At 44.9% G+C, this 27,681-nt stretch overlaps 1 protein-coding gene across 2 annotated transcripts in view; it reads right to left on the bottom strand.

Annotated features, from left to right (window-relative positions):
• Window positions 1-27,681, bottom strand: part of zbtb16a (zinc finger and BTB domain containing 16a) — a 270,254-nt gene that overhangs the window by 22,056 nt on the left and 220,517 nt on the right. For both annotated transcript variants that reach the window (XM_080214571.1, XM_080214572.1), the window contains exon 5: window positions 5,614-5,784. In XM_080214571.1, the coding sequence (XP_080070697.1) occupies window positions 5,614-5,784 (171 nt within the window). The remainder of the gene's footprint in view (window positions 1-5,613; window positions 5,785-27,681) is intronic.

Below are 27,681 nucleotides of genomic sequence, written 5' to 3'. Positions count from 1 at the left end.
TTATCATTCAATTTCCCGAACAAGCTTAGTGTCCAGACAACAGAAGGCAAGGCTGCCAGTGAAGCAGTGATCAAAATCCAGGACGTGCAAGAGGACAGAATTGGAGGGGGGTAGCAATCCAATTGTTAGCACCAATGCCTCATTGCGCCAGGGGATTGGGTTCGATTCGGGTCTTGGGTCACTGATTGCGTGGAGTTTGCATATTCTCCCCTGCGTGAGTTTCCTCCGGAATCTTCTATTTGCTTCCACAGTCCAAAGATGTGCAGATAGGCCATGCTAAATTGCCCCTTAGTGCCTCAAGATGGATTAGCCATGATGGATGTGCTGGGTTTCAGGGATAGGGCAAGGGAGGAGGGCTGGAGAAGATACTCGGTCAGAGTCGGTGCAGACTCGATGGGCTGAAAGGCCTCCTTCTGCACTGTAGGGATTTTGTGTCAAGGATTCTGTATCAGAAGGCCGTGTGATGGAGGAGATGATAAATAGGGAGTAGGGACTCCATAGGAAGGGTTTAGAATCAGAATTATTGAATCCTGCAGTGCATAAAGAGGCCACTCAGCCCATTGAGTCTGCACCGACCACAATCCCACCCAGATCCTATCCCCATGCATTTACCCTAGCTAATCCCCCCGATATTAAGGGATAATTTAGCTTGGCCAATCCACCTAGCCCACACAACTTTGGACAGTGGAAGGAAACCGGAGCAACCAGAGGAAACCCACGCAGACTCGGGGAGAACATGCAAACTCCACAGAGACAGTAACCCAAGCTGGGAATCGAACCTAGGTCTTTGGAGCTGTGAGGAAGCAGTGCCAACCTCTGTGCCACCCCACCACCCCCAGGGAGGGGACTTTGAAATCAGAGTGCTACTTAACGGAAGCCGCTCAGCACAGCAAGCGGGGATGATGGGTGAATGGGACCTGGTGTGACTGAGGCAGCAGAGTGGATGCACTTACATTTATGCAGAAGAGGCCATCCCCAGGGTTGCATTTGATTGGTCAAGTCTAGAGGTAAGAAGTGAATGGATGAGGGTTAAACAGATGGGCTGAGGGAGAATTTGACAATGCTCGGAAGCTGGAAGTCAGGAGTTCTTGCTGATGGCCCTGATGTGTGCCCCAAAAGAACAAGACTGCTGCCTAATGATGGGACAGATCCCTCTATTAATTAGATTTAAGCTTTCCACCAACTGTGCTCCTACCTGCCAACTCCAGAATGTCCAAGTTCCCAGCTTTATAATGCGTGCAGCAGTCGATGATGATGATGCAATCACGTCCACCAAATTAAAACCGCTTTTGATGGAGGAAGAGTTTAAGAAAACAGCACGAGAGCAAATTTAAAAGAAAGAGACAGTCATTTGTTCCACGTGGTTGGTTTTTGAGAGGGCCTCTCACTGTGCAGCTACTTGGCTGGTGTAATTGTAGTGTTGAAAGAAAATGGACAAAATGTTCAATAAAAGTTCATTACTTCACTGGAGAATGAGGTATTTACAACTCCTGAAGGGCACTGAGTTTTTAAGTGGTGCTCAACTCTTTTTAAGACACTAACTTCACTGGAGGGAATTGGTTTGCTTTCTAATGAAGGGACATTGTCATTCTCCTCCCGAGAACTAGTGTTCCTTCAGTTTTGGCCGCTTGGGTAACCCCAAATTTCACCAATATCCATACCTACAGCTGCTTTGGCCCCAAGCTTAAATTCCCTCCCCAAACCTCTCCAGCCCTTTCTCTCCTCCTATAAAACACTCTTTAAAACCTATCACGCAGGGCGAGGCACTGAGCTAAAGAGCTTGGAGTTGAATTTCGACATGGGCCAGCGGACAAAGGGGAAATGGAATCCCAATTTAGAGGTCCCGAGAGGGAAAATGATTTGAAATAGGAGCGTATGCCCATCATTCACTCAATGCACAAATATATAGGGAGGAGGAGACCTATTTAAAATGCAAGAGGGAACATAGAAAATAGGAGCAGGAGGCAGCCATTCGAGCCTGCTCCACCATTATGATCACAGCTAATCATCCAACTCAATAGCCTGACTCCACCTTCACTTTCTGTCATAGAATTCTTAGTGCAGGAGGCCACTCGGCCCATCAAGTCTGCACCGATCATCATTCCATCCAGGCCCTATTCCCGCAATACTACGTATCTACCCAGCAAACCCCCGACACGAGGGTCAATTTAGCATGGCCAATCAACCTAACCCACACATCTTTAGACTGTGGGAGCAAACCGGAGGAGGCCCATGCAGGCATGGGGAGAACGTGCAAACTCCACACACACACTGACTCAAACCGGGAATTGAACCCTGGTTCCTGGCGCTGTGAGGAAGCAATGCAAACTACTGTGCCATCGTGCTGCCTATATCCTTTGATTCCCCTTCTCCTCAGGTGCTTTATCTAACTGTCTCTTGAAAACATACGATGTTTTGGCCTCAACTGCTTTTCTGTGGTAACACATTCCATAGGCTGACCACTCTCTGGGTGAACAAATTTCTCCTCAACTCATTCCTAAATGACCTACTCTGTATCCTGAGACTGTGATCCCTGGTTCTGGACACCCCCACTATTAGGGGCACCCTTCTTACATCTGCCTTGTCTAGTCCTGCTGGAATTTTATGGGTCTCGATGAGGGTACACCACATCCCCCCACCCCCATTCTTCCAAACAGCAGCAAAGATAATCCTAACCAACTCAATCTCTCATACATCAGTCCTCCCACCCCAGGAACAAGTCTGGTAAACCTTCGCTGCACTCCCTCTGGAGCAAGAGCACAATGACCTTTCCGAATCGATAAAACATAAGAACATAGGAACATAAGAAATAGGAGCAGGAGTAGGCCATCTAGCCCTTCGAGCCTGCCCCGCCATTCAGTAAGATCATGGCTGATCTGTCGTGGCTCAGTTCCACTTTCCCGCCCTCTCCCCATAACCCTTAATCCCCTCTCTTATCAAGAACCCATCAACCCGCGTCTTAAAAATATTTAGTGAGGTAGCCTCCACCACTTCAACGGGCAGAGAATTCCAGAGATTCACCACCCTTTGAGTGAAGAAGTTCCTCCTCAACTCGGACGTTGGAGATGAAGCTGGGGGGGGGGGGGTGTGGTTTGTAGTTTATCAGACAACTCTCCTTTGGTGTATTGTGCAAGACATTATCAAAGATAAAGCAAAGAAGTAAGTGAAGCGATTGTTGGAAAGATTGTACCCTCGACTAAGAGTTACATATACTCAAGTTGCTAGTGTAAAGGCAACTTCAGGTAGGAGCCAGACTGATATGTCTTAACTTCAGCATCCTGAGTATGTGTTTTATATCCAATGAACATTTCAGTTGGTACAGCAATGTAATGGTTACTTTTATGTTCAATCCTTCTGGAATATTCTATCCAGATATAATGAATAATAGAGGGGAGATCGGGATGTGAATTGCTGCAGTAAGCTTGTTCTCACAAGGGTTTTTTTTGTGGGGATCAGAGGGTCCATACATCAGTCAGTTGATGATAGAGAACAAGTACGATACATTTGATGCAAAGCAAACCAGGTTGGAAGCTCCCCAGCCTCACTCAGCCCATCCTCATCTTCCGGAGAATGGCGTGCCATATCTCATCCTGAAGAGGAACTCTCCCCACATCCAAAGGACAAAACTCCTTTGAGAGCAAAAACACAGACAGAGACTGTAAAATGATTAGATAGTCTGCCATACTCTGTACAAATAGTTCTGTCCAGGGGTTAAGTGTGAATTAGCTGAGATTGCATTAATTGTTTCTATTTTAACTGAAACATTAAATTTCTATTGAGTTAATTGGCACTTTAATCGCAATCAGCATTTCAGATGGGGACTTGTTTTGGTGTTAAGATGTTGGATTGTTTCATTGCTTTCAAGCAGAATGCAATCAAAATAACATGAAGTCTCGTATCACATCATCCATCCATTGTACGTTACTTGCTCAATGTACGATCTTGCAATACACAATAGAAATTAAGTTATTTGATGCTGAATGGGCTCCTGGTCCAGACTGAACCCAAGGCTCTTGTTAAAGAAACAGGGTTACAAGTGCCTTCTCTCTTTGGTAATCAACATATAATCTATCAAGGACAGCAGAGGTCTAAAATTAATTTATTTGAAACAGCGTCACTGCTATAATATAGGAAATGCAGCAGCCAATTTAAGCACAGCAAGGAGATAAATGATTAGATCATTTGTTCTTAAGCATTGGCTGAGAGCTAAATAGTGTCTGAATAGACCTAGCTCCATCTGCTGCTCTTAATGCTAAGATAATACTAATTAAAACTATCAAGGGATCTTTTCAAACTTGTCTGAACGAGACCTTAATTTTTCGTCTCATCTGAAAGATGGCACCTGCAACACTTCCTCACCACTCTTCTGCGAATGTCGACTGAGACCGTGTGCTCGTGGCTCTGCAGTCAGATTTGAACCCACAATGTTTGGACTCAAGAGGTGCGTGTAGCACCTGCTGAGTCACAACTGACACAGAGATCAAAAAGACTCCAAACAATACCAAAATAACCTGGATGGAAGAAATCCGAAGTCAAAACAGAAAATGCAAGAAACACTCAACAGGTCAGGGAGTGCCTGTGGAGAGAGAAACCTGAAATAAGAGGCATGTATTTTAAGACAACAGAGGATGCAAGTCACCTTGACAGAGAAAAGCTTATTTATGTTAAACTGCAAAATAAGCTTATTTTGCAGTTTAACATTTTAGCATAAAATAAATGCATTTCTTGCATAAACACGGTTCTTGGATAAACTAGGGGCAGCACAGTGGTTAGCACTGCTGCCTCACAGCACCAAGGGGCCAGTGTTCAATTCTGACCTCGGGTGACTGTGTGGAATCTGCACGTTCTCCCACTGTCTATTGAGTTTCCTCTGGGTGCTCCAGTTTCCTCCCACAGTCCAAGGATGTGGAGGTTAGGTGGACTGGCCATGCTAAATTGCCTGTTAGCGTCAGGGGGACTAGCAGGGTAAATATGTGGGGTTAAGGGGATAGGGTCTGGGTGGGATTGTTGTCAGTGCAGGCTTAATGGGCCAAATGGCCTCCTTCTGCATCGTAGGTATTCTATGATCCTAGTTAATGGTTAAAGATCCTGAGCTTTTTCAGGTCAGCATTTTTTGGAAGGCCTCGCTTTATTGGTAATCTCTCACGTTAACCTCTGGCTTTGGTGTTTGGGTGGCATGGTGGCACAGTAGTTAGCAGTGCTGCTCCAGGGACCCAAGTTCGATTCCCAACTTGGGTCACTGTCTGTGCGGAGCTTTCATGTTCTTCCCATGTCTATGTGTGGGTTTCCTCCGGTATTCTCCCACAGTCCAAAAGATATGCTGGTTAGGCGCATTGGCCATGCTAAATTCTCCCTCAGTGTACCCGAACAGGCGCTGCAGTGTGGCGACTAGGGGATTTTCACATTGCAGTGTTAATGTAAGTTGACTTGTGATACAAATAAATAAATTTTAAAAATTTTTTTTACCATCTTGTCCCCTCACCGGCTTGATGGTGTCCAGTTTGGCAAATGCCACTCTTTCAGCGGAGGATCCTTGGTTAAAGGGATTTAACACCTTATTCTGAACCTATGGAAGAAGGGGCAACGAGTGTGCCACGTGTTTGAGCTCCATACCTGTGTGTGACCTGAGGTGGCGTTTCAGTGCTGTGTGACTTGGGAAAGTTCGGTCACATTCACTGCAGATGTAAGTGCGGACTCCAGCGTGCACCTCCATGTGCTGCTGCAACGCAATCTGTGTCTGGAACCGTTTCCCACAGAGTAAGCAGAAAACTGCCATGTCAGTACCTGTCCAGCAATAAAGAAAAAAAAGAGGCTTTGATTAAAATAGTAAAGACAATGGGTCTAATTTCACTGGTTAATTGCACTGAGTTGTCATTACTTGTACTTAAACCAGCCACGGCGTTTGGGGAGGAGAAGTACTCATAGGTTATGAGTTTTCATAACACGCTGCCCAACTTACGTTGCACCCCCAATTGCCCCCTGCAAACAACTTTGCCCCTCCCCAAGGCTTCCCATGGTTTGTAAGAAGTTATTTAATTTGCACATTAAATGCCCATTAAACACGCTGCAGAAAGGTTGCATCTTGTGGTTTAGATCATTAGGCAGCAGGACTTGCATTTATATGGCACGTTTTACAGGATGTCCAAAAATACTTAAGAACCTTTGAAATCTGGCTGCCGTTGGAAAGAGAGACAGGGGTTTAAGATGACCAAAAAATGCAAGTCACCTTTACCGAGCTGAGTTCTTGAACAACAATTTAACCAATACAGCTCTTTGGAAAATTATCAGTTATTGTGAAAATGTACATTATTGATTTCCACTGAAAAATTATTGGAATATTTCACCAAATGATACAACAGGCTATTTCAGCTTTTGTATTTTGTAAAATTATAGTTCCTCTGGTCCTCCCCCTCCGTAAGTGCATACGGGATTAGGAGGAGTAGGAGGGTTGGCCACTCAGTCCATCCGCCACCTTTCCATACAATCAGCTCAGATCTAATCACAAGCTCGACCACACATTAATGCTGACTCCGATAACCTTTGAGGCACGGTTAGCTCACAGCGCCAGGAACCCGGGTTCAATTTCCAGTTTGGGTCACTTGTGGAGTCTGAACGTTCTCCCCATGTCTACGTAGGTTTCCTCCAGGTGCTCCGGTTTCCTTCCACAATCAGAAGAGGTGCTGGATAGGTGGATTGGCCATGCTAAATTCTCCCCCAATTTACACGAGCAGGTGCTGGAGTGTGGCAACCAGGGGATTTCCACAGTAACTTCATTGCAATGTTAATGTAAGCCTACTTGTGACACTAATAAATAAACCTATTTTCTAGAAGGGTCACTTCTTGGCACATACTGTCGTCATTTACATTGGGGTCTAGCAAATCTCTACATTGATTAAATTTATTGTCACATGTATTGGGATATAGTGAAAAGCATTGTTTCTTGTGCGCTATACAGACAAAGCACAACACTCGAAGTACATTGGGGAAAAGGATAGGACACAGAATCTAGTTGTTGCAGTTACAGGTGGAGAGAAGAGAAAGATCAGCTTAACATACGATAGGACTGTTCAAAAGATGACAGCCGGGAAGAAGCTATTCTCGAGTTGGTTGGTACGTGTTCTCAGACTTGTGTATCTTTTTCCTGATGGAAGAACATATATGCAGGGTGCATGGGGTCCTTGATTATGCTGGCTGCTTTCCCGAGGCATTGGACACTGGACCTCCTGACATTATCATCTGGGAAATAGGAGAATTTTTATCCCACTGTAAGTTTAACACAGTCTTCCAATGAAATCAGAATGCCTAATATTCTGTAAAGAGCATTGCTAACCCACACTGTGTTTCATTAATGCTGATTCTTTGGAAGGTGGCTTCAATGTTGGAGTGAAAGATTTGTTTTAAGAAGGAGGGGTTTTCTTCCATCTTTAAAAAGATTCGATCAGGATTAAATCGAATCCTTTCATAAGCAATTCTTTCTATTATAGTCCATTGGATGGGTCAAAGGTCACGCCGCTGCTCATTGAGAAACAGTGGGAACGTTACAATGCTGCCTGTCCCTCTGTTTCCCAGGAAAGTCCCATATTTTCGACACACTCGAAACATTCATATCTCACCGGGGAAGGGGGTTGAGAGGTTAAACTCTGCACTAAACTCCTAACGTTCAAAAAAAACCCATTTTTTTCCTTGTTCGTATTTCAGAATCAGCCGTTGATGTTACAGAGGCCTTCCCGCGAGATTTTAAACGCCACCGTCAACATTTACCCTGTGGCTTCAGGCAACTAACCGCGGTTTCACTTTGCAAAGTGCACACTTTTTCATTCGATGGATCAGGCCTCAATTAAGATGTCCCTTCAAACAACCAGCCTGAAGAACAAAATGACACCTTAATAATTACAGCACAGATGGAGGCCGTTCGACTCCTTGTGTTGGCTTTCCAAGAGTTACCCAGCTAGTCTCACGCCTCTGCCTTTCCCCCTATAACCCGGCAAACCTTTTCCCTTCAGATAATTATCCAACTTCCTTTTGAGAGACGTCACTTAGGTAGAAAAGCCAAAGAATAATCCTAAAGATTTGATTTATTATTGTCACATGTATTGTGATACAGTGGAAGCATTGTTTCTTGTGTGCTACACAGACAAAGCATACCATATAGAGTACACAGGGGAGAAGGAAGGAAGCGGGTGCAAGATATAGTGTGAAAGAGTTAGAGTACAGTTTTAAAAGCATAGAACCAGAGCAAAAGATAGAATTAGAGGGTATGAAGCAGACAGCTTGCAAGAAGCCACCACGCTTTAGCGCCATCTTAAAGTTAATTTGTTAGTCACAAGTAAGGCTTACATTAACACTACAATGAAATTACTGTGAAATTTGCCACACTCTGGCACCCCTTTGGGTCAATGCACCTAACCAGCCCATCTTTCAGATTGTCAGAGGAAACTGGAGCACCCGGAGGAAACCCATACAGACGCGGGGAGAATGTGCAAACTCCACACAGACAGTGATCCAAGCCGGGAATTGAACCTGGGTACCTGGAGCTGAGAGGCAGTAGTGCTAGCTAGTGTGCCACCGTGCTGCCCCTTGAATCAAGATCTTGAATTTGCTATGGCCTTGCTTTCGTCTATGGTCCCCAAGGTGTTTGACATGTGCAGGCATAACTGTACCATTTCCCGATCCCTTTGGAACATGAGTGCGCTGTGTTCTTTGCTCTGCAGGGATATTCAATCATGCGCAAAACAATAATAAAATAGCAAGGTAGCAAGAAGAGTGAAGGCATTCTGTGGTTCATTAAATCTTCCGAGGTTGATGCCAGGGACTAAATAAGGACTCATTAAGATGACAGGGTGACTATGCTATAGAGTTACTGAGCCATTATAGTGACTCGGCCATAAGCTCTGCTAGAATTCCAACCAAGTCTTTGTGTTTTCCAGTGAATACATGGACTCTCAGGAGGTATCTAACCACCACCTCCCCCCCCAACAAAAAAAAAACCAATCGCACGCAGTAATCCCACGAGGTATGTGGCCCTCTTGTCCATAACTTTCAAAATGACAGCAGGACCAGGTGAAAGGTCAGGAGAGCGGGGCCCTAAGCACCTCAGCCAGCTGCAGCTGTGAGGCCTACAGCATGAGGCCGCCAGCCCTGTATAAATCCGCAGTAGCAGCCCCCATGGCCGTTTGGGGGTGGGGTGGGGGAGGTGGGGGACGACAATAGCGTCTAGCAGGGGTGTGAGGAGAACAAAGCTTCGAGACCAAGGCCTGGGGCCGTGACAAATCCTCCCGACAACTGCTGGACTCTCATTTGTGAAACTAATTGGCCTCAGCTACCGGCCTGGCCGAGCTACAGTGCAGACAAGCATCGGTGATTTCACTGCTACTGCACATAGGTTCAAAACAAATCTCCCACAATGTAACATTCCACAAATCTATAGCTGTCTCAATAGCTCTAGCCAGGCTACAACAGTATTTAAACACAGGCCTGCTACAAATGATCTTAGTCTAGCCAGGGTGCACACGTAATTTGCCAAAAGGTGCAATTCCAATTTAAGGGTTCATTAAATAAAGAGATGAGGTGATTTGGTAACCTCATGAAAAGCCACCAAGTGCTTATTATCAAATTTAATGGCAGTGGCTTTAGCCTTTGTCCGTGGTACAGTACAGGAAGGACCCCTCGCAGATCCCCTCTCTCTAATGTGATGGTTACCATGGAAATGAATGACGGCTGCTTTAAATGTGCCCCCTTCCCCATCCTGAGGTAATTGCCAACAATAAAAACCCACTCCTGGTTCTGAATAATTTGCAGTCAACTTTTAGACGACAGAATCCCTCTCAGGCTTTGAGTAGCCGTCATATAATTACTGTAGGTGCGTCCATTCTCAACTTTCTGTAGATTTTCTCTCCTCTACCCCAAAACAGTAATAATTCTGAACATGTCCCTTCAGACCCACATTCATTTATGAAGTGAAAACGTTAAGAACTATCAGGAAAGACTGAACTGAATGGGGCTCGTTTTCACTAGAAAAAAGAAGATTGAGTGATTGGTATAATGGAGGCCTTTAAAATGATGAATAGATTGTGAGATGATGGACAGCATGGTAGCACAGTGGTTAGCACTGCTGCTTCACAGCTCGAGGGTGCGTTCGATTCCCGGCTCAGGTCACTGTCCGTGTGGAGTTTGCACAATCTCCTCGTGTCTGCGTGGGTTTCCTCCGGGTACTCCGGTTTCCTCCCACAGTCCAAAGATATGTGGGTTAGGTTGATTGGCCATGCTAAGAAATTGCCCCTTAGTGTCCAGGGATGTGTGGGTTAGAGGGATTAGTGGGTATAACATGTAGGGATATGGGGGTAGGGCCTGGGTGGGATTGTGTTCGGTGCAGACTCGATGGGCCGAAGGGCCTCTTTCTGCACTGTAGGGTTCTATGATGCTTTTACCTGCAGTAGTGGTGGGAACAGTGTCAAAATCCAGGAGTCACAAATATAAGTTAGTTGTTAATAAAATCCAATCAGGAATTCATTGAGAAACTCCTTCAAGTCACACTGATGAGAATATGAAAATGTTATTCACATAGGAGTGTGCGAGATGAAAGAACACAGATACATTTAAGAGGAAGTCAGTTGAATGAAAGAACAGATATATTGATGGGGTTGTAGGAAGTTTGGGTAGGGTGTAAAACTGGCTCCAACTGTCAACCGGGGTGAAATGTCCAAAAGCAATTTTTCTTCCCCTTGTATCAAATGACCCGATCTGCTTTTGTATATTCTATGAATATAAAGACATGCGGGTTAGGTGGATTGGCCATGCTAAATTGACCTATATGTGTCAGGGGGATTAGCAGGGTAAATAAATGAGTGGGGTTACGGGAATAGGGCCTGGGTGGGATTGTTATCAGTACAGACTCAATGGGCTGAATGGCCTTCTTCTATACTATAGAGATTCTGTGATCAACAAATGTTGGTCTCAGGGTGATATGTTCAGCATTTTTACAGTTTTTAAAAAACGTATTTTTTAGTGTCCAAAGTAGGCTTAAATTAGCACTGTAGTGAAGTTACTGTGAAAATCCCTTAGTTGCCACACTCCGGTACCTGTTGGGGTACACAGAGAATTTAGCACGCATCTAACCAGCACATCTTTCAGACCGTGGGAGGAAACCGGAGCACCTGAAGGAAACCAACACAGACACGGGGAGAGTGAGCAGACTCCGCACAGACAGTGACCCAAGCCGGGTATCAAACCTGGGTTCCTGGTGCTGTGAAGCAGCAGTTAACCACTGTGCTGCCGTTATGAGATGGAGGAGAGAAAATCTGTTGAATGGTGAGAATGGAGCCACCTACAGTAATAATATGAAGGCTACACAAGGCCTGAAAGGTGATTCTCTTGTCTTAAAGTTGACTGCAAATTATTCAGAACCAGCAGTGGGTTTTTATTGTTGACAATTACCTCAAGATGGGGAAGGGGGCGCCTTAAAGCAGCCGTCATTCATTTCCACGGTAACCATCACATTAAAGAGAGGGGATCTCTGAGGCATCCTTCCTGTACTGTACCACAGACAAAGGCTAAAGCCACTGCCATTAAATTTGAAGAGTCTGGCGAGGCAAACTAAAATTTAAAAAAGATCCAGCCACATAGATAGAGACCAGGATAAGGGGTCAGAGAGATCAAGCTTGTGGAATTAAAGTCTTTACAAAAGTGGGGGGGGTTTAAGAATAGTTCCATTACAGTGTGATCTTCCTGCTTAAGCTCAAGGCAGTGAACAATTACGGCTTTCACAAGTAGAATTAATGCATCAGTATTTATTTTTGACAATTTAGCTTCCAGAAAATAAAACCCTGCCCCCTCCACCCAAAAAAAAAATCAGAATCTCCTTTCAATACAGGGCTTGAGAAACTCTTACTCCTGCTTCAGAAGCATCATTTGACCCAGTAGTGGGTTTCTTCAATGGTAACTGTGCCTTCTCCAGTGCACTCACTGGAAGCATGCTAGTTTAATGTGGGCACTGTCCATGGTACAGTGCCTCAAGTGCCTGGCTGGCTGTCTTGCGTTGATCCGGTATGCATTTTAAAGCTGGTTCACTGAGTCAATATGTTCAGCTTGGGAAAGAGTGGGAAGGTGGAGATTGAAACTGGACTGCTGAGTGCTTCTCCCACAGTAAAGACTGTTCCCTTCCTGTGGGTGAACACTTCAGCGGTCATGGGCATTCAGCCTCTGACCTTCGGGTAAGCATTCTCCAAGGCGGCCTTCACGACACACGACAGCGCAGAGTCGCTGAGCAGAGACTGATAGCCAAGTTCCACACACATGAGGACGGCCTCAACAAGGATCTTGGGTTCATGTCGCACTATCTGTAACCCCCGTGACTTGCCTGGGTTTGCAAAACCTCACTTACTGTACTGTCTGGAGACAATACACATCTCTTTAAACTGTGATCAGTGCTCCTTCCACTCACATTATCAGCCACTTCAGGTCTTGAACAGCAGGTTAGGTGTAAAGATTCGCATTCTAATCAGTAATCTGTAAACTGTCTGTGCTTTATATGCTCTGTCTGAGGCTAGAACTCTCCATTCACCCGAAGAAGAGGGAAACCTCGAAAGCTAGTGAGTGTACTATCAAATAAATAGGTTGGACTTAAACCTGATGTTGTCAGATTTTTTACTGTGTTTACCCCAGTTCAACACCAGCATATCCACATCATGCTTCTCCCACAGCAGTAGATTAATTCACCTCTTAACTTGGGCCAATCTATCTGTATCGGCAACACTCCCAATTTTAACCTCTGCTTTGTGCCGAGTTGGTCTTTTTATTCATGTGTCACAACTAGGCCTACATTAACACTGCAGTGAAGTCCCTGTGAAAATCCCCGAGTCACCACTGTCCTGCACCTGTCCGAGTACACCGAGGGAGAATTTACCATGGCCAATGCACCCAACCAGCACATCTTCCAGACTGTGGAAGGAAACTTGAGAACCCGGAGGAAACTTACGCAAACAGAGAGAACGTACAAGCTCCACACAATCGGTGACCCAAGATGGGAGTCGAACCTAAGTCCCTGGCAGCTGTGCTAACCACTGTGCCACAATGCTGCCCCTATCTTTGGCATGTTCTAATTTTCTCCTATCATCAACCTTGCTGGGCCAGTAGAAAGAGCTAAAAACAAGCAGCGATTGAAATATTTTTCCCCAAATCGCTGTTGGAAAGTGAACAGGCTCTCGTACCACATTACATCAGGAGTGAATTCTGCAGTTAAAAGGAAAAACAGAAAATGCTGGAAACACTCAGCAGGTCAGGCAGCATCTATGGAGCGACGCAGAGTTAGTCCCACAGCCCGAAACATTAACTCAGTTTTTCTCTCCTCGGATGCTGCCTGACCTGCTGAGTGTTTCCAGCATTTTTAAATTTCAGAATTTCAGCATCCGCAGCATTTTGCTTTTGAATTCAGCAGTGATGCCCCCCACAGTCCAACAGCCTGCCCACACCCAACATCTTTGATTTTCCGATGGCGAGGCTGACAGCAACACATGTCAACATATGGGGGCACAGTGGCGAGCACTGCTGCCTCAGTGCCAGGGACCCGGGTTTGAGTCACTGTCATGTGGGGTTTGCATGCTCTCTCCGTGTCTGCATGGGTTTCCTCCAGGTCATCCAGTTTCCACCCACAGTGTGAAAGACACGCTGGTGTGGAGCCGATTGTGTGGAGCTTGTACGTTCTCTCTGTTTGCGTAAGTTTCCTCCGGGTGCTCAAGTTTCCTTCCACAGTCTGGAAGATGTGCTGGTTGGGTACATTGACCATGCCAAATTGCGCCTTAGTGTCAGGGGGACTAGCTAGGGTAAAAATGTACGTGGTTACGGGGAAGGGTCTTGGTGGGATTGTGGCTGGGGCAGACTCGATGGGCTGAATGGCCTCCTTCTGCTCTATGATTTTACATGGCTTACCACAAGTATCACAGCATAAACATATGCATTTCACAAGCCAAACTTTCATTAAAGGGCAGATCACAAGCAGAGATTAGACACTCGTAAAGCCGTACCCTGGGGTGGCTCTGTGAAACATCTTCCTCCACTTTCCATCTGGCTTGTTACATTTTAAAACATATTCAAACATTAAATGCTGCAACAATAATTTACACTGCACTTTCAAAAACAGAAAAATGCACCTCACAGAATAATCAGCGAAACACAGGCAATGAATCAAATAATTACTTATTAGGAGGAGAAGCTAGGATCTTTATTAAGAGGGGTAAATTTTTAATGGGGGCTGTTAAAAGCTGGTGAGAGGCAGAGAGGAACTGTGAGGGAATTTCAGAACTTAGGGTTGAGGTAGCTAAAGTCATGGACACTCAAGATGGGGAAAAGGAGTGGGGGAATGAGGGAGTGAGGGAAGATGCACAAGAGGCCAGAATTGGAGGAATACAGAGTTCTCATAAGGGTTGTAAAGTTGGGATGGGTGACAGTGGTAGGCAATCATATAATCGCTGTAGTGCAGAAGGTCATCGAATTTGCACTGATTCTTCGAAGAGCATCTTACCCAGGCTCACACACCCAGCCCTGGCCTTATCTCCCTAACCCCACACATTTACTATAGCTAATCCATCTAACCTACACATCTTGGGACACTAAGGGGTAACTTAGCAGGGCCAAACCACCCAACCTGCACAACTTTGGACTGTGGGAGGAAACCAGAGCACCCGGAGGAAACACATGCAGACATGGGGAGAACGTGCAAATTCCACACAGTGACCCGAGGCTGGAATCAAAGCTGGGTCCCTGGCGCTGTGAGGCAGCAGCGCTAACCACTATGCCACCCATGAAGGGTGAGGCTGTGAACAAAATTTGGACACAAGAAGGAGAATTTTAAGTTGGTGGTGTTAGGGACTAGGAGATAATTTAAGATCGGTCAGTCTGCAGTGGGATGAAGAAACTCTCACACAGGAAACTGGACACAAAGTCAATTCCAAATCAGTGAGGTCAAACTTCTGTCACTAACCATGATAACTTAGGTTGTCACAGGGAGTCTGAGGAACTCTAACAAGTGACAATACAAATACCATTCAAGAAATAACCCAACTAGAAACAGGCAGAACAAGAGATATTATTGGGAATTCTAAAAAAAGCACATCTTATTTTTAAAAGGAATTCTGAACGTTCCCTAGTTAAGATGAGAGAGACATCAATCCTGAGATCATCTCTTCAAAATAGTGTTGCAATGGAATAATTCTAGATGGGATGCAGATGTTAAGGTTCCTTGTTGAAATGGAGTTTGAGTGTAGAAATATGAACAAATGAATTAGGAACAGAAAGTAGGCCATTCGGCCCCTCAAGCCTGCTTTGCCATTCAATAAAATCATGACTGATCTGTGTGTGTGTCTAATTCCACATTCCCATCTAATAATCTTTTGGATAATCTTTGATTCCCTTATCTAATAAGAATCCATCCACCTCCACCTTAAAAATATTCAGTGACCCTGCCTCCACCACCCTCTGAAGCAGAGAGCTCCAAAGTTGCAGAACTCAAAATTAATTCTCTTCAACTCTGGCCTAAAAGGGCCCATTAGTTCTGGACCCACCCTGAAGAGGAAACATCCTCAGACCTTTATCCAAATAGTGCCCTAATACTTACTTTGGGGGAGTGGACCTCCCATAGACTCATACAGTACAGAAAAGGCCCTTCAGCCCATCAAATCTGCACTGATATAACTCCCGCTAAAGGCGTGCTGCTAATCCCAATTTCCAGCACTTGTCCCATATCCTTGAATGTGATATTTCAAGAGCTCATCCAAATATTTTTTGGAAGTTGTGAGGTTTCCAGCCTCCATGACCTTCCCATGCTGTACATTCCAGATTCCCACCACCTGAGTGAAAAGGTTTTTTTTCCAAATCCCCTCTGAATCTCCTGCCTCTGACCCTAAAACTATGCCCCTCAACCAAGAGGAGCAGCTACTCACCCTGTCCATACCCCTCAATCTTATACACCTCTATCATATCCCCCTATAGTCGTCTCTGCTCTAAAGAAAACAGTACAAGCCTATCCAATCTCTCCTTATAGATCAAATGCTCCATCCCAGACAAATGCCTTTTAGTAATCAATGTCTGTACAGTGTTTTGAGTGATGATAGCTAGGAGGCATGATCGTGGCTGAGAATGGAAGAAAGCTGACTGCATTATTTCAACATTAAAAAACAAAATCGAGCCAACACAAGTCAGCAGCTCAATGTTTCACTGAAAACCAGGTTCCCGGTGAAGGATCAGCCACACTCACTGTTAAATGCTCAAGTGTTGCAACAGCAGCCTTCAACGGAAAACACAAGGTTCCCGCGCTGGAGGCAGCCACTAAGAAAGAAGAAATTATACTTCAAACAGGGCTGGCCAAAAATGGATGTCAGGGCTACTCGCCGGATATTCCAAATCTCTCGTGAACTCACAATCCATCACGGAACTGGAGTTGGCTGAGATTGAAGAAGGGGAGGGCTAATACACAACAGGTCGGACAAGTCCCCATCTTTGGAGTCAAGACCCATCTCACCTCTGCCTCCAAAGTACAGAGTGGAGGTGAGCATTTTAGCATGGAACATAACCTTCAGCAACATCAGATTGGTTCAATATGGCGAGGAGAAAGGAGAGAGATAGAGAGATGGAGGTGGGGTGGGGGGGGGGAAGCTTTCCTGTCCCACCCGCCATGGGAATCGAAGTGAGTTGGGTGGTGGACGATGCAAAGGTCCAATGACTTCAAATGGAATTTTCCAGTTTTGGGCTGAGCACGGCTAGAAAATTCCGTCCGGGGAGAGACAAAATAACAAGAAAGAAAAGAGTAAAAAAGATAAACCAGATGTAGGTTGAGCAGAACAGAAAAGCCATTGAGAGAGAGAGATTCGGAAGAGAAATGAAGAGATATGAGTGAAAGAATGAAAGAGAGAGGGATAAGACGGCAAAGAGGCAAGGGGGAGGGGATTGAAAAACTAACCTCCTTACAGCTCGCCATCTTACAAATCCAATTTAATCAGAAAAAACACTCTTGTACAGTGGTCTGGCACAAAGGGATAATTAGTAAGCACAGAGCTACTTCACTGCTTCATTGACATTCCAGCAGGGTTGGTACGTTGCATTTCAAATGCAGTCTGATGAAGTCTACAAAATCAAACCATTTGTTACTCACACTGAAGTGTGCTCCGGTGACTTGCAATTAAAATGGAATTAGTGTCCAGATTGTGCCCTGGGAAATTTATACCGAAAGAAAAAACTGGAAGCAAGGCTACCTCAAATATTAATGGGACACTTTTGTCCAATGACACAATTTGTTGCTGCTCAGAGCAGGGAATGGTCAGAGCAAAATACTTATAGTCACTGGGTATCAAATTGATCGCAGATTACCTGAAATGTGATTCCAAAAAAAAAAAGCAGGGAGGCACAGATAGTGCAATTCATCGCTGGCATTTTAACCCCTTCCCTGGCCCACTGCATCCACCAGCAGGACTGTGATGTATTACATCACTCAGAAGCCAGAAAAACACATCTAGCTAAGATACCACATTGCAACACTTCCCACCTTGTTGTCCATAGCTTTGTTCCATGCTGGGAATTTTTTGTTGAAAACCTCACTCTCATTGAATCCCTTTAGTGTAGGAGGCCAGTCGGCCCATCGAGGACAATCCCACCCAGGCCCCATCTCCATAACCTGACAACTTTACTCCACTAGTCCCCCTGATAACAAAGTGCAATTTAGGATGATCAATCCACCCAACCTGCATTTCTTGGACAGTGGGAGGAAACTGGAGCACACGGAGGAAACCCATGTAGATAGAGGGAGAATATGCAAACTCCACACAGACAGTCACCCATGTCTGGAATTGAACCCAGGTCCCTGGCACTGTGGGCCAGTAGTGCTAATCGCTGTGCCACCATGCTGCCCATAAAAAAAATTTCAAATTTCACAATATCCACAGCAGGATTTGAACTTGGGTTCACAGAGCATAGTCCTGGGAGCACCAACTCAGGCTGTCATGTAACACAGATGACACTGTCACCGCCAAACCAATACGTCATTGGTTCAAGATTCACTCTAGGGCTCAAGCACAAAAATCAAGGCTGACACTCTAGTGCAGGACTGAGGGAGTACTGCAGAGTCTGAGGTGCTGATTTTTGGATGAGATGTTATAATGAGATTGTCCTCTCAGGTGGGTATAACAAATACCCTTAAAATTGTGACGGGGACTTGGGAAGTTCTCCACAGTGTCCTGGTAAATAGTTAGCCTTCACTGAACATCAGTTGAATAGATTATCTGATCATTATCACTGTCCTGTCTGTGGGATCCTGCTGTGCACATGCTTGCCGCCGAATTCTCGATATTGGCCAGAATTTTATGGCATGCCCACTCTGGAATCGGGATGGGCGCGGCTCACAGAATGGAATTCTCCGTTGGCCTCAGGCGGGATTTCATGAGCCTCGCCCGAGAGAGGCCGTAAAATCTCAGCCATTGTGACAACAGCTACACTTAAAGAGCTTTCTTGGCTGTAAACTGCTTTGGGTTAACCAGAGACTGAGAGAGGTATTATAGAAATGCAAGTCCGTTTTCTTCACCTAGTCAGATATAAACCTATTTACAAGTGGCCCCATCATACCAAGCGCACATAATAAGATGGTGACACATCTGATCACCATTCTGAGCTTCTCCGTTGTAACGGATGCATTGCAGAGAAGCTTTTCACCATCTCTCCCAATATTGTCACTGGAACACATGTTCACAGCTCCTAAACCAAGAGGCTATTCCTTATGCACAGTCCTTTTTACCCTCAGGCAGTCTGACCATGGAACGCCATTGTAGCCAACACCAAACCAGTCCTCTCCCACTGAGAGTAAACTTTCCAATACAAATTAAGGAAGAATCCTGATGGAGCAAAGGTTCAGCACCTTAGCCAAGGGAACTAAGCAGGGATCAGAGAGTGTAAGATTTTTCTGATCTACATAATAATGTTATAGTGGCTGCTACATTTGTCATGGTAAAAAGTCTGACAACACCAGGTTTAAGTCCAACCGATTTATTTGATAGTACACTCACTAGCTTTCGGGTTAGCCCCTTCGTCAGGTGAATGGAGAGTTCTGGCCTCAGACAGAGCATATAAAACACAGACAGTTTAGAGATTACTGATTAGAATGCGAATCTTTACACCTAACCTGCTGTTCAAGTCTTAAAGTGGCTGACAATGTGAGTGGAAGGAGCACTGATCACAGGTTAAAGAGATGTGTATTGTCTCCAGACAGTACAGTAAGTGAGGTTTTGCAAACCCAGGCAAGTCACAGGGGTTACAGATAGTGCGACAAGAACCCAAGATCCTTGTTGAGACCGTCCTCATGTGTGCGGAACTTGGCTATCAGTCTCTGCTCAGCAGAGACGGGCATTCAGCCTCTGACCTTCGGGTAAGTGTTCTCCAAGGCAGCCTTCACAACACACAATAGCGCAGAGTCGCTGAGCAGAGACTCATAGCCAAGTTCCACACACATGAGGATGGCCTCAACAAGGATCTTGGGTTCATGTCGCACTATCTGTAACCCCCATGACTTGCCTGGGTTTGCAAAACCTCACTTACTGTACTGTCTGGAGACAATACACATCTCTTTAACCTGCTATCAGTGCTCCTTCCACTCACATTGTCAGCCACTTTAAGACTTGAACAGCAGGTTAGGTGTAAAGATTCGCATTCTAATCAGTAATCTGTGAACTGTCTGTGCTGTTATATGCTCTGTCTGAGGCCAGAACTCTCCATTCATCTGACGAAGGGGCTAACCCAAAAGCTAGTGAGTGTACTATCAAATAAATCGGTTGGACTTAAACCTGGTGTTGTTAGACTTTTTACTGTGTTTACCCCAGTCCAATGCCGGCACATCCACATCACGACATTTGTCATGAACATAGGGCTTGTCAACGGAGATCTTTTTATTTTTCCCTTGCCATGTAAAATGTTGCAAGAAGTCTCTCAGTTAAAGTTCAACAGGTTTATTTGGTAGCAAAAGCCACTAGCTTTCATAGCACTCCTTCTTTTGAGATCCTCTCCACTTGGAGCCGGCAGTTTGTAGTGTTGATAGTTGTCATGATGTGGAGATGCTGGTGTTGGGCTGGGGTAAATACATTAAGAAGTCTCACAATAGCAGGTTAAAGCCCAACAGGTTTATTTGCTGGTAAAAGCCACTAGCTTTTGGAGTGCTGCTTCGAAGGGGCAATACCTTGAAGCAGACCTGAGCGATAATGAGTGCAGTACAATAACTGAAGATGGGAAAATGATTGCAGATGCAACACAGAAGGCAACAGAAAAGAGCCAGTGATTCAGGATTTACACGATCTAAGCACGAGTCACTAAATGTAAGTTATGAAGCCAGCAATATTTATATATTCAGTAAACACTTATACAGGGCCTCAAACATAGCAAAATATTCTGTAGGTTGTCTAAGGGGTGGGGAATAAATGCCCATATTTCAAGAATGAATATTAAAAAAATAGGGCTGGGGTGATGTGTGAATGAAAGAGTTCATTTTTAAAAAGGACTTTCAACCTCGGAGCATCTGGTCGTGATTACCAACTCCAACTTCAGAATTTAAGTAATTTTGCTTGTTTTACTGTTCCAAACGTTTGCCTATTTTGCATGCAGTATAGTTTAAATGGCCTGTTCCAAAATGTTCTGCTGCATTGGGCAGAACAAGAATGTTGGAAAATACAAGTTTTACTGCTCTTGGTATTGGCAAGAAGGATACACGTTGGCTTAATTACATAATGTGGGTGACATATGCTTCCACCATCTACAAAACAGACAACGCCAAAGCATCCCATCTGAATGACCTGTGGATTAGTTCCATTCTCTTGTTTCAACCTCTTGTTTCTTTAGAAGGAACTCTTCAAAATGCAGCTACTGAAAATACAACAAAACTTACTCCAGCTCATAGATCAAAGAAAGGGTTTAATAAAGAAACATCATTACTCCAAACTTGGGGCCTCGTCCTGGGCCACTCCAACCTATCCACAATTCTACATAGTTCCTTACTGATAGTGAATCAGCTGGTCAGCTGACTATTACATCACTCTGTAATCGGTTCAATAATTTACTGGGTCAGCTGACCCTTACATCTTGTTCCCACTGGTCACATTACATCCAATACAATGTTGTCACTGGTTAGATTCTAACATCTGCCCTTTCTGTACACTCTTATTTGTTGGTCTTTCCTGGAGCTACCTGCTTCTCTGTCACGGCTCCAACAGCGACTGATGGGAATGAAAATGATAGGTAAAACTGCTCCCCCATCTCCTTTATAAAGAGTCAGGCCCCACAGCTCCAGGCCGGGGGGGGGGGGGGGACACAAAACCACCCTGAAAACCACAGCATTATCTTTAAGTGCGATTGAACAATCGTTTTAGTCACCTGCACTTTGGGAAGTTTACAAGGAGTGCAACCGTTTTAATGTGAACTGGGCAACAACAATCAACTAGCAATGATACACCATCAAAGGTTAGGTTCTAAATTTGTAAGTCAGTCATCGGCTGGGCCTCAGTGGTCTGCTCACTAATCCAAGTACCACCGGTTAGTAAGGATGACAAGATCTTGGAAATGATGCAGAATGGTACCAGGTAGAGAGACTTATTGTGATGACAGGAACTGGAGTTGTTCAGCTTAGAGCAGAAAAGGGGAGGATTCAATAAAAAGTTGCTTAAAATCAGTAGAGACTCCATCACTTGGCCATTAGCATCCAAACCTTCAGTTTCCTTTGCTCCATGTTCTGGAATTCATCCTTGAACCTCTTCACCTCTCTACCCCTCTCCCTTCTCCTTTAAGTCCCTCCTTAATACCCATCTTGGGCGACACGGTGGCACAGTGGTTAGCACTGCTGCCTCTCAGCACCAGGGATCTGGGTTTGATTCCCAGCTTGGATCACTGTCTGTGTGGAATAGAATCATAGAATAGAATCCCTACAGTGCAGGAGACCGTCATTTGGCTGATTGAGTCTGCACGGACCACAATCCCATCCAGCCCCTTTACCCATAACCCCATGTATTCATCCTGTGAGTCCCCCTGACACTCAGGGGCAATTTAGCATGACCAATCAACCTAACCTGCATATCTGTGGGGCTGTGGGAGGAAACCGGAGCACCCGGAGGAAACACGCGCAGACACGAGGAGAACGCGCAAACTCCACACAGACAGTAACTCCAAGCTGGAATCGAATCCATGTGTGCATGTTGTCTCCGTGGGTTTCCTCCAAGTACTCCAGTTTCCTCCCAAAGTCTGTAAGATGTGCTGGTTAGGTGGATTGGCTGTGCTAAACTCTCCCTCAGCATACTGAACAGGCGTCTCAGTGTGGCGACTAGGGGATTTTCACAGTAACTTCACTGTAGTTTTAATGTAAGCCTTACTTCTAACCAATAAATAAACTTTAAACTCATTGACCAAGCTTTTAGTCACCAGTACTAACATCTCACAAGGCTGCATCAATCTGTGCTTGATAACGTTCCTGTGAAGTGCTCTGGGACTCGTATGTTAAAGGCGCTATACAGATGTAAACGATTGTTGAAGAGACATTTTAACCTACCTAACCATAGTTCACTGCTTACAATTTTGTTATGAACAGCACTCAGATGAGATAGGTTTCCGGAGTGTGGTTATATCGGAGCGTCTTGATGCAGAGACTACCCTTCGGATATTGAAATTGAAATCTGGAGTTTCAGGTGCTAATGCACATTGCTGCTTTCACTCCTCTTCTCATTATTCATTGCTGCCATTCAACAGTGTGGCAGACACAACAGATAAACAGCAAATGTTTAGCAGCAAATAAAGTTTAAGAATTATTCTGCCTCCTATAAAGGGAGCAGGTAATGTGAATTTATTCACAATTAAAACCCGCTACTATCAGTGGTTAACACCAAGGGTTGATACGCGTGCAATCACACAGGATGTCCGTCTGTGTATCTTGCAGTATCTAATATTGCAAGGTGACTGTGTAGTGCTTCTTCAGCTATATTTTTCAACAAGGTCTTAGGCTTGACTTTGGAGCCGTTCACACAGAGTTTACATTAAAGACTTGAACCTACATTGCAGATTTCAGACCCTCAGAACATCGCAAAGCAAACAATTAAATACTATTTGTGATGTAGTCACTACTATTACATAGGTAATAGGTGGCATGGTGGCACAGTGGTTAACACTGCTGCCTCATAGTACCAGAGACCTGGGTTTGATTCCTGGCTTGGATCACTGTCTGTGCAGATTCTGCACATTCTCCCCGTGTCAGCATGGGTTTCCTCCGGTTTCTGCCCACAGTCCAAAAGACGCGCTGGTTGGCTGTACTGGCCATGCTAAATTCTCCCTCAATGTACCTGAACAGGCGCCAGAGTGTGGGGACTAGCGGATTATCACAGTAACTTTGTTGCACTGTTAATGTCAGCCTGTGACACTAATAAAGAAACTAGTAAAATACAGTAGCTTCTTTGCACAGCAAGATCCCACAAACAGCAATGCAAAAACAGCCAGCTGGGTTTTAACAATGCTGGTTGAGGAATAAGCAAGGATGTGGGGGGAAGGCTCCTAGGAAAAGCACCCAAGTAGCTCGAGAAGGTTGACCATGCCTTGTGTGACTTCCCACTGGTAAATAATGGTGCAGAGGGGGACAAAGTGGACCAAACCAGTTATTTTGGAAAACTGTGTGACCTCAAGCGACACACGCCGGGAGAAAACAGGAATCTCTTGCGACTGAAACGTGGAAGAAAATAAGATTTACACTGGTTAGTGGATTTACAGTGGTTAGCACTGCTGCCTCACAGCACCAGGGACCCAGGTTCAATTCCCGGCCACAGGTCACTGCCTGAGTGGAGGTTGTACTTTCTCCCAGTGTCTGTGTGGGTTTCCTCTGGGTGCTCTGCTTTCCTCCCACAGTTTAAAGAAGTGTAGGTTAGGTTGATTGGCTATGCTAAATTGACCCTGGTGTCAGGGGATTAGCAGGGTAAATGTGCGGGGCTATGGGAATAGGGCCTGGATGGGATTGCGATCAGTACAGAATTGGTGGGCCAAATGACCTCCTTCAGTACTCTGGGGATTCTATGAAAAATAGAAAATGAACAGGATTATTAAAATAAATCTGGAGAACTGCATTTCAGGACCTTGGACAGATCACACACGGACTGTGCATACTGCTGGAATTCAATGTAAACACCTTCTGCTGCTGTTGGTGATTTGTTGTACTGAAATGCCTCCTTGCACTGGAACAGTGCCACCTCTGAAACCACACTCTGCTCAACCTTCCAGGATTATCAGGAGTTGAAGAATGTTCTCCAGGTTCCTTCTATGACCAAAGCCCAGCAAATATATTCAGAGGGGCAATATATAGACTATTTTCTTTCATTTTTCTTATGAGAAAAGTTATTGGGCATGGGATTAAAAAGCTGTTTGAGTGATAGTCAAGAATGATCCAATCAGGCATTGTAGAGTCTGTTGGCTTTCCGATTGGCTGTGGGAAGGCATGGCGGTGCAACAATGGACATTGGGCAATAATTGGTGGCAGTGTGACGGTAGAATAGCTTGAAGCAAGACATCAACACCTTCAGGTAGATGTCCAGAGTTGCTGAATCTAGCTGAAATAAGATAGCAGCAGTTTGCTTGGTGGCAGAGAGATCCCAAGTTGCAAGGTCACATTCCAAAAGTGTTGGGACCTGTAGTCACTGTAAATGAATGGGGCCATTGATATTGGAAGCTTGTGGCCTCCAGCTGATTCTGAAACCAGGTAGGCTGAGCACAAATCCATCAGTTTTGTCCTAAGATTGTCATCCCAATATGGAGTTCCTCACACTATAGGGGGAGGAGTGTGCGGCAAGCGACTTGAAGTCACCATTATGACTTTTGAATGAGCGCAGTGTGTGAGCTTGTACGCTCCTGCCTCAGCATTGCCGAACATGTATCCTGAACACTGACCCTCAAAAGATCTGCCCAGAGAGCGAGCAGCCCTCATCAATGGCTCACAAGTACAAATAGTGTCTCAGTAACAAAACTCGACTCATTCAAACCTTTCACAAGGTCACAAAGTCCCCACAGACCACAGGAAGGGAAAACGATATTGGAATCAATCAGCCCCCCTTTCCAAAACAAAACGGAGCTGAAATCCGACTTCATTCTCAAAAGGCATTTCTGGAATTTCGTCAAGCTTTCTAACCTGCACAGACAGGAGCAACTCAAAACCCAGTGCACCGTCAGGCTCCAGTGCAACAGAACTGTAGTATCTACTTACCTTAGCACTGATTAATGGTGTTATACATGTGAACCAACAGTGCTCCCACCAGAATCACAGGCAACTTTAATAAGAAAGGAATCAGTACAAATCACGACCGTAAAAAGCTGAATGTATCGTTCAAACAACCATGTGGTATTTATTATAATTTATTTAAAGAAAACTATTGGAGCTTTTGCATATCAGCACAAAACTTGTAAAGTTCAGTAACTAATGTCATTTCACTCACAAAGAGAAAACTGAAATTAATTTCAATAAGTGTATTCAGTTTCTATCAAGGAAGATATTCCCTTTCACGAATAAAGAACTTAACACAGCTGTCCACGTGTTACTTCCTACTGCTGATCACTAATGATTGGAAAGCCATTCAGGAAACAGGGGTTCAAATCCCACTGTGGTCCTTTGAGATGGGCAGCACAGTGATTAGCACTGCCGCCTCTCAGTGTCAGGGACCCAGGTTTGGTTCCCGGTTTGGGTCACTGTCTGTGTAGAGTTTGCACCTCCACCCCGTGTCTGCGGGTTTCCCTCCAGGTGCTCGGGTTTCCTCCCACAGTCTAAAGATGTGTAGGTTAGGTGGATTGGCCATGCTAACATTGCCCCTTGGTGTTGGGCGGGAGGGATTGGCTAGGGTAGATGTGTGGGGTTGTGGGGATGGGGCCTGGGTGGGATTGTGGTCGGTGCAGACGCAACGGCTGAATGGCCCCCTTCTTCACTATAGGATTCTATCATGGATATGAAAAACTGACATCAATAGAAGTGAGCGTGCTGCCATTGGACTGCTGTCAAAACCTACCTGCTTCAATAACTCTTTAGGGAAGGAAACCTGCCACCCATGCCCAGTCTGGACTTATATGTGACTCCAATATCATAGTTGAGTCTGACGTGACCAAGATAGATACCACTCGGTCCTATCAAATTCTATAAAAGGCTGCCCACTAATACCTTCTCAAGATAAAGTATCAGCAATAAAAGATGGCCACATCAAGAATTCTTTTTTCCTTAAGTCTATCCAGTGTTATGCTGAAAGGAATATCAGATATATCTCTCAGCTTCAGAATCAGCAGAAAAGAATCACAGAACCCCACAATGCAGGAAGAGGCCATTCAGCCCATCAAGTCTGCACTGACCACAATCTCACTCAGAGACCTATCCCCACAACCTCATGCATTTACCCTAGTTAAAGTTGGTAAAAAGCCTCATCCATACAGCACTCACCTCGCACAGGGAGGGGATCACATTATTATGCAGAGGGAGGAATATAACAGGTTCTTGTGAAGGAAGGAGATTGGTAGCATACTCGCTTCTCGGTTGTGGGTTCAAGTCCCACCTGAGAACCTAATCTTGTCTGACAACCTCACTGAGGTACTGAGGGAGTGCTGCGCTGTCAAGGGTACAGTCTTTCAAGTGAAATGTTCAACTGAGACCCTGGGGGAGAATTTTCTCATTCCGCCTGCAGCGGGAGTCAGAGAGGGTGAGGGGCAGAGGTCTGTTGACATGGGGCAGGATTTTCCGGTTTCGGGCGTACGCACAGCTGAAAAATCCTCCCCCCACCCGTCTGCTCTCTCAAGTGGATGCAAGATACCAGGGCACTTTGAAAGAGGAGCAGGGACTTCTGTCTGTGTTAATATTTATCAGCAAAATGGATTACCTGGTGAATGTCACATTGCAGTTTTGCAAGCATTTGCTGTGTGAAAACTTGTTGCAGTGATTATACATGAGAAATACTTTGCTGGCTGTTGGATGATCAGGAGACATTAAAAGGTGCTATATAAATGCAAGTCCTTAGTCCTTTTGTTTTGTTCCTTCCAGCCTTGCTAACATCCTTTATTTAGTCTCATTTTCTATTTGAAAATAGACAATTATTGATGCTGCCTTGAAATCTATCATAAAAAGAGACCATTAGAACTCTGGTATCCCTTTACATTTCCTTGCAAAACATACAGTTAAGTCTTGCTTGTGTAGCGAGCATGGTGTCAAATTACTGATCGTACATCATCTGCTACCGATTTGCATCGAAAGTACTAGTGAACTCTTGACAGATACATGATTAGCTTGCTATGAGAACGCAGACATGGATCAGAACCCCAGTATAATGGGAGTGAATGGATACTGGGATCAGAATGATGCTTGGATCAGCTAGGCTTTTATGTAGAGCTGACCCAAGCGACACTCAACAAAGCCCTCCTGTAAGTCTGTTGATCTTGCATCTGGGCAGTGTAAGGAGGGCTTGGGTTACAGTGCTTCCTTGTCTCTGCCCATAACATCTTAACTCAGCAGCTGGGTTGTCCACTTGGATGGTTCCGATTTGCACATCAGAAATCAAAGCAGTCAGAGAGTGCAGGATGCTAAGTTTAAGCAGAAAGTATTTATACCAGGCTGAGATCAGAAGTTGCAGTCTGGTTTGCATTATCTGGCTCAGAATGGCTACTTCTTATCCATAA

The sequence above is a fragment of the Carcharhinus amblyrhynchos genome, chromosome 29 (assembly GCF_965287045.1).
Source record: "Carcharhinus amblyrhynchos chromosome 29, sCarAmb.v2.hapA, whole genome shotgun sequence".
Lineage (NCBI taxonomy): Eukaryota > Metazoa > Chordata > Chondrichthyes > Carcharhiniformes > Carcharhinidae > Carcharhinus > Carcharhinus amblyrhynchos.
This window is presented reverse-complemented; position numbering and strand designations above follow the sequence as displayed.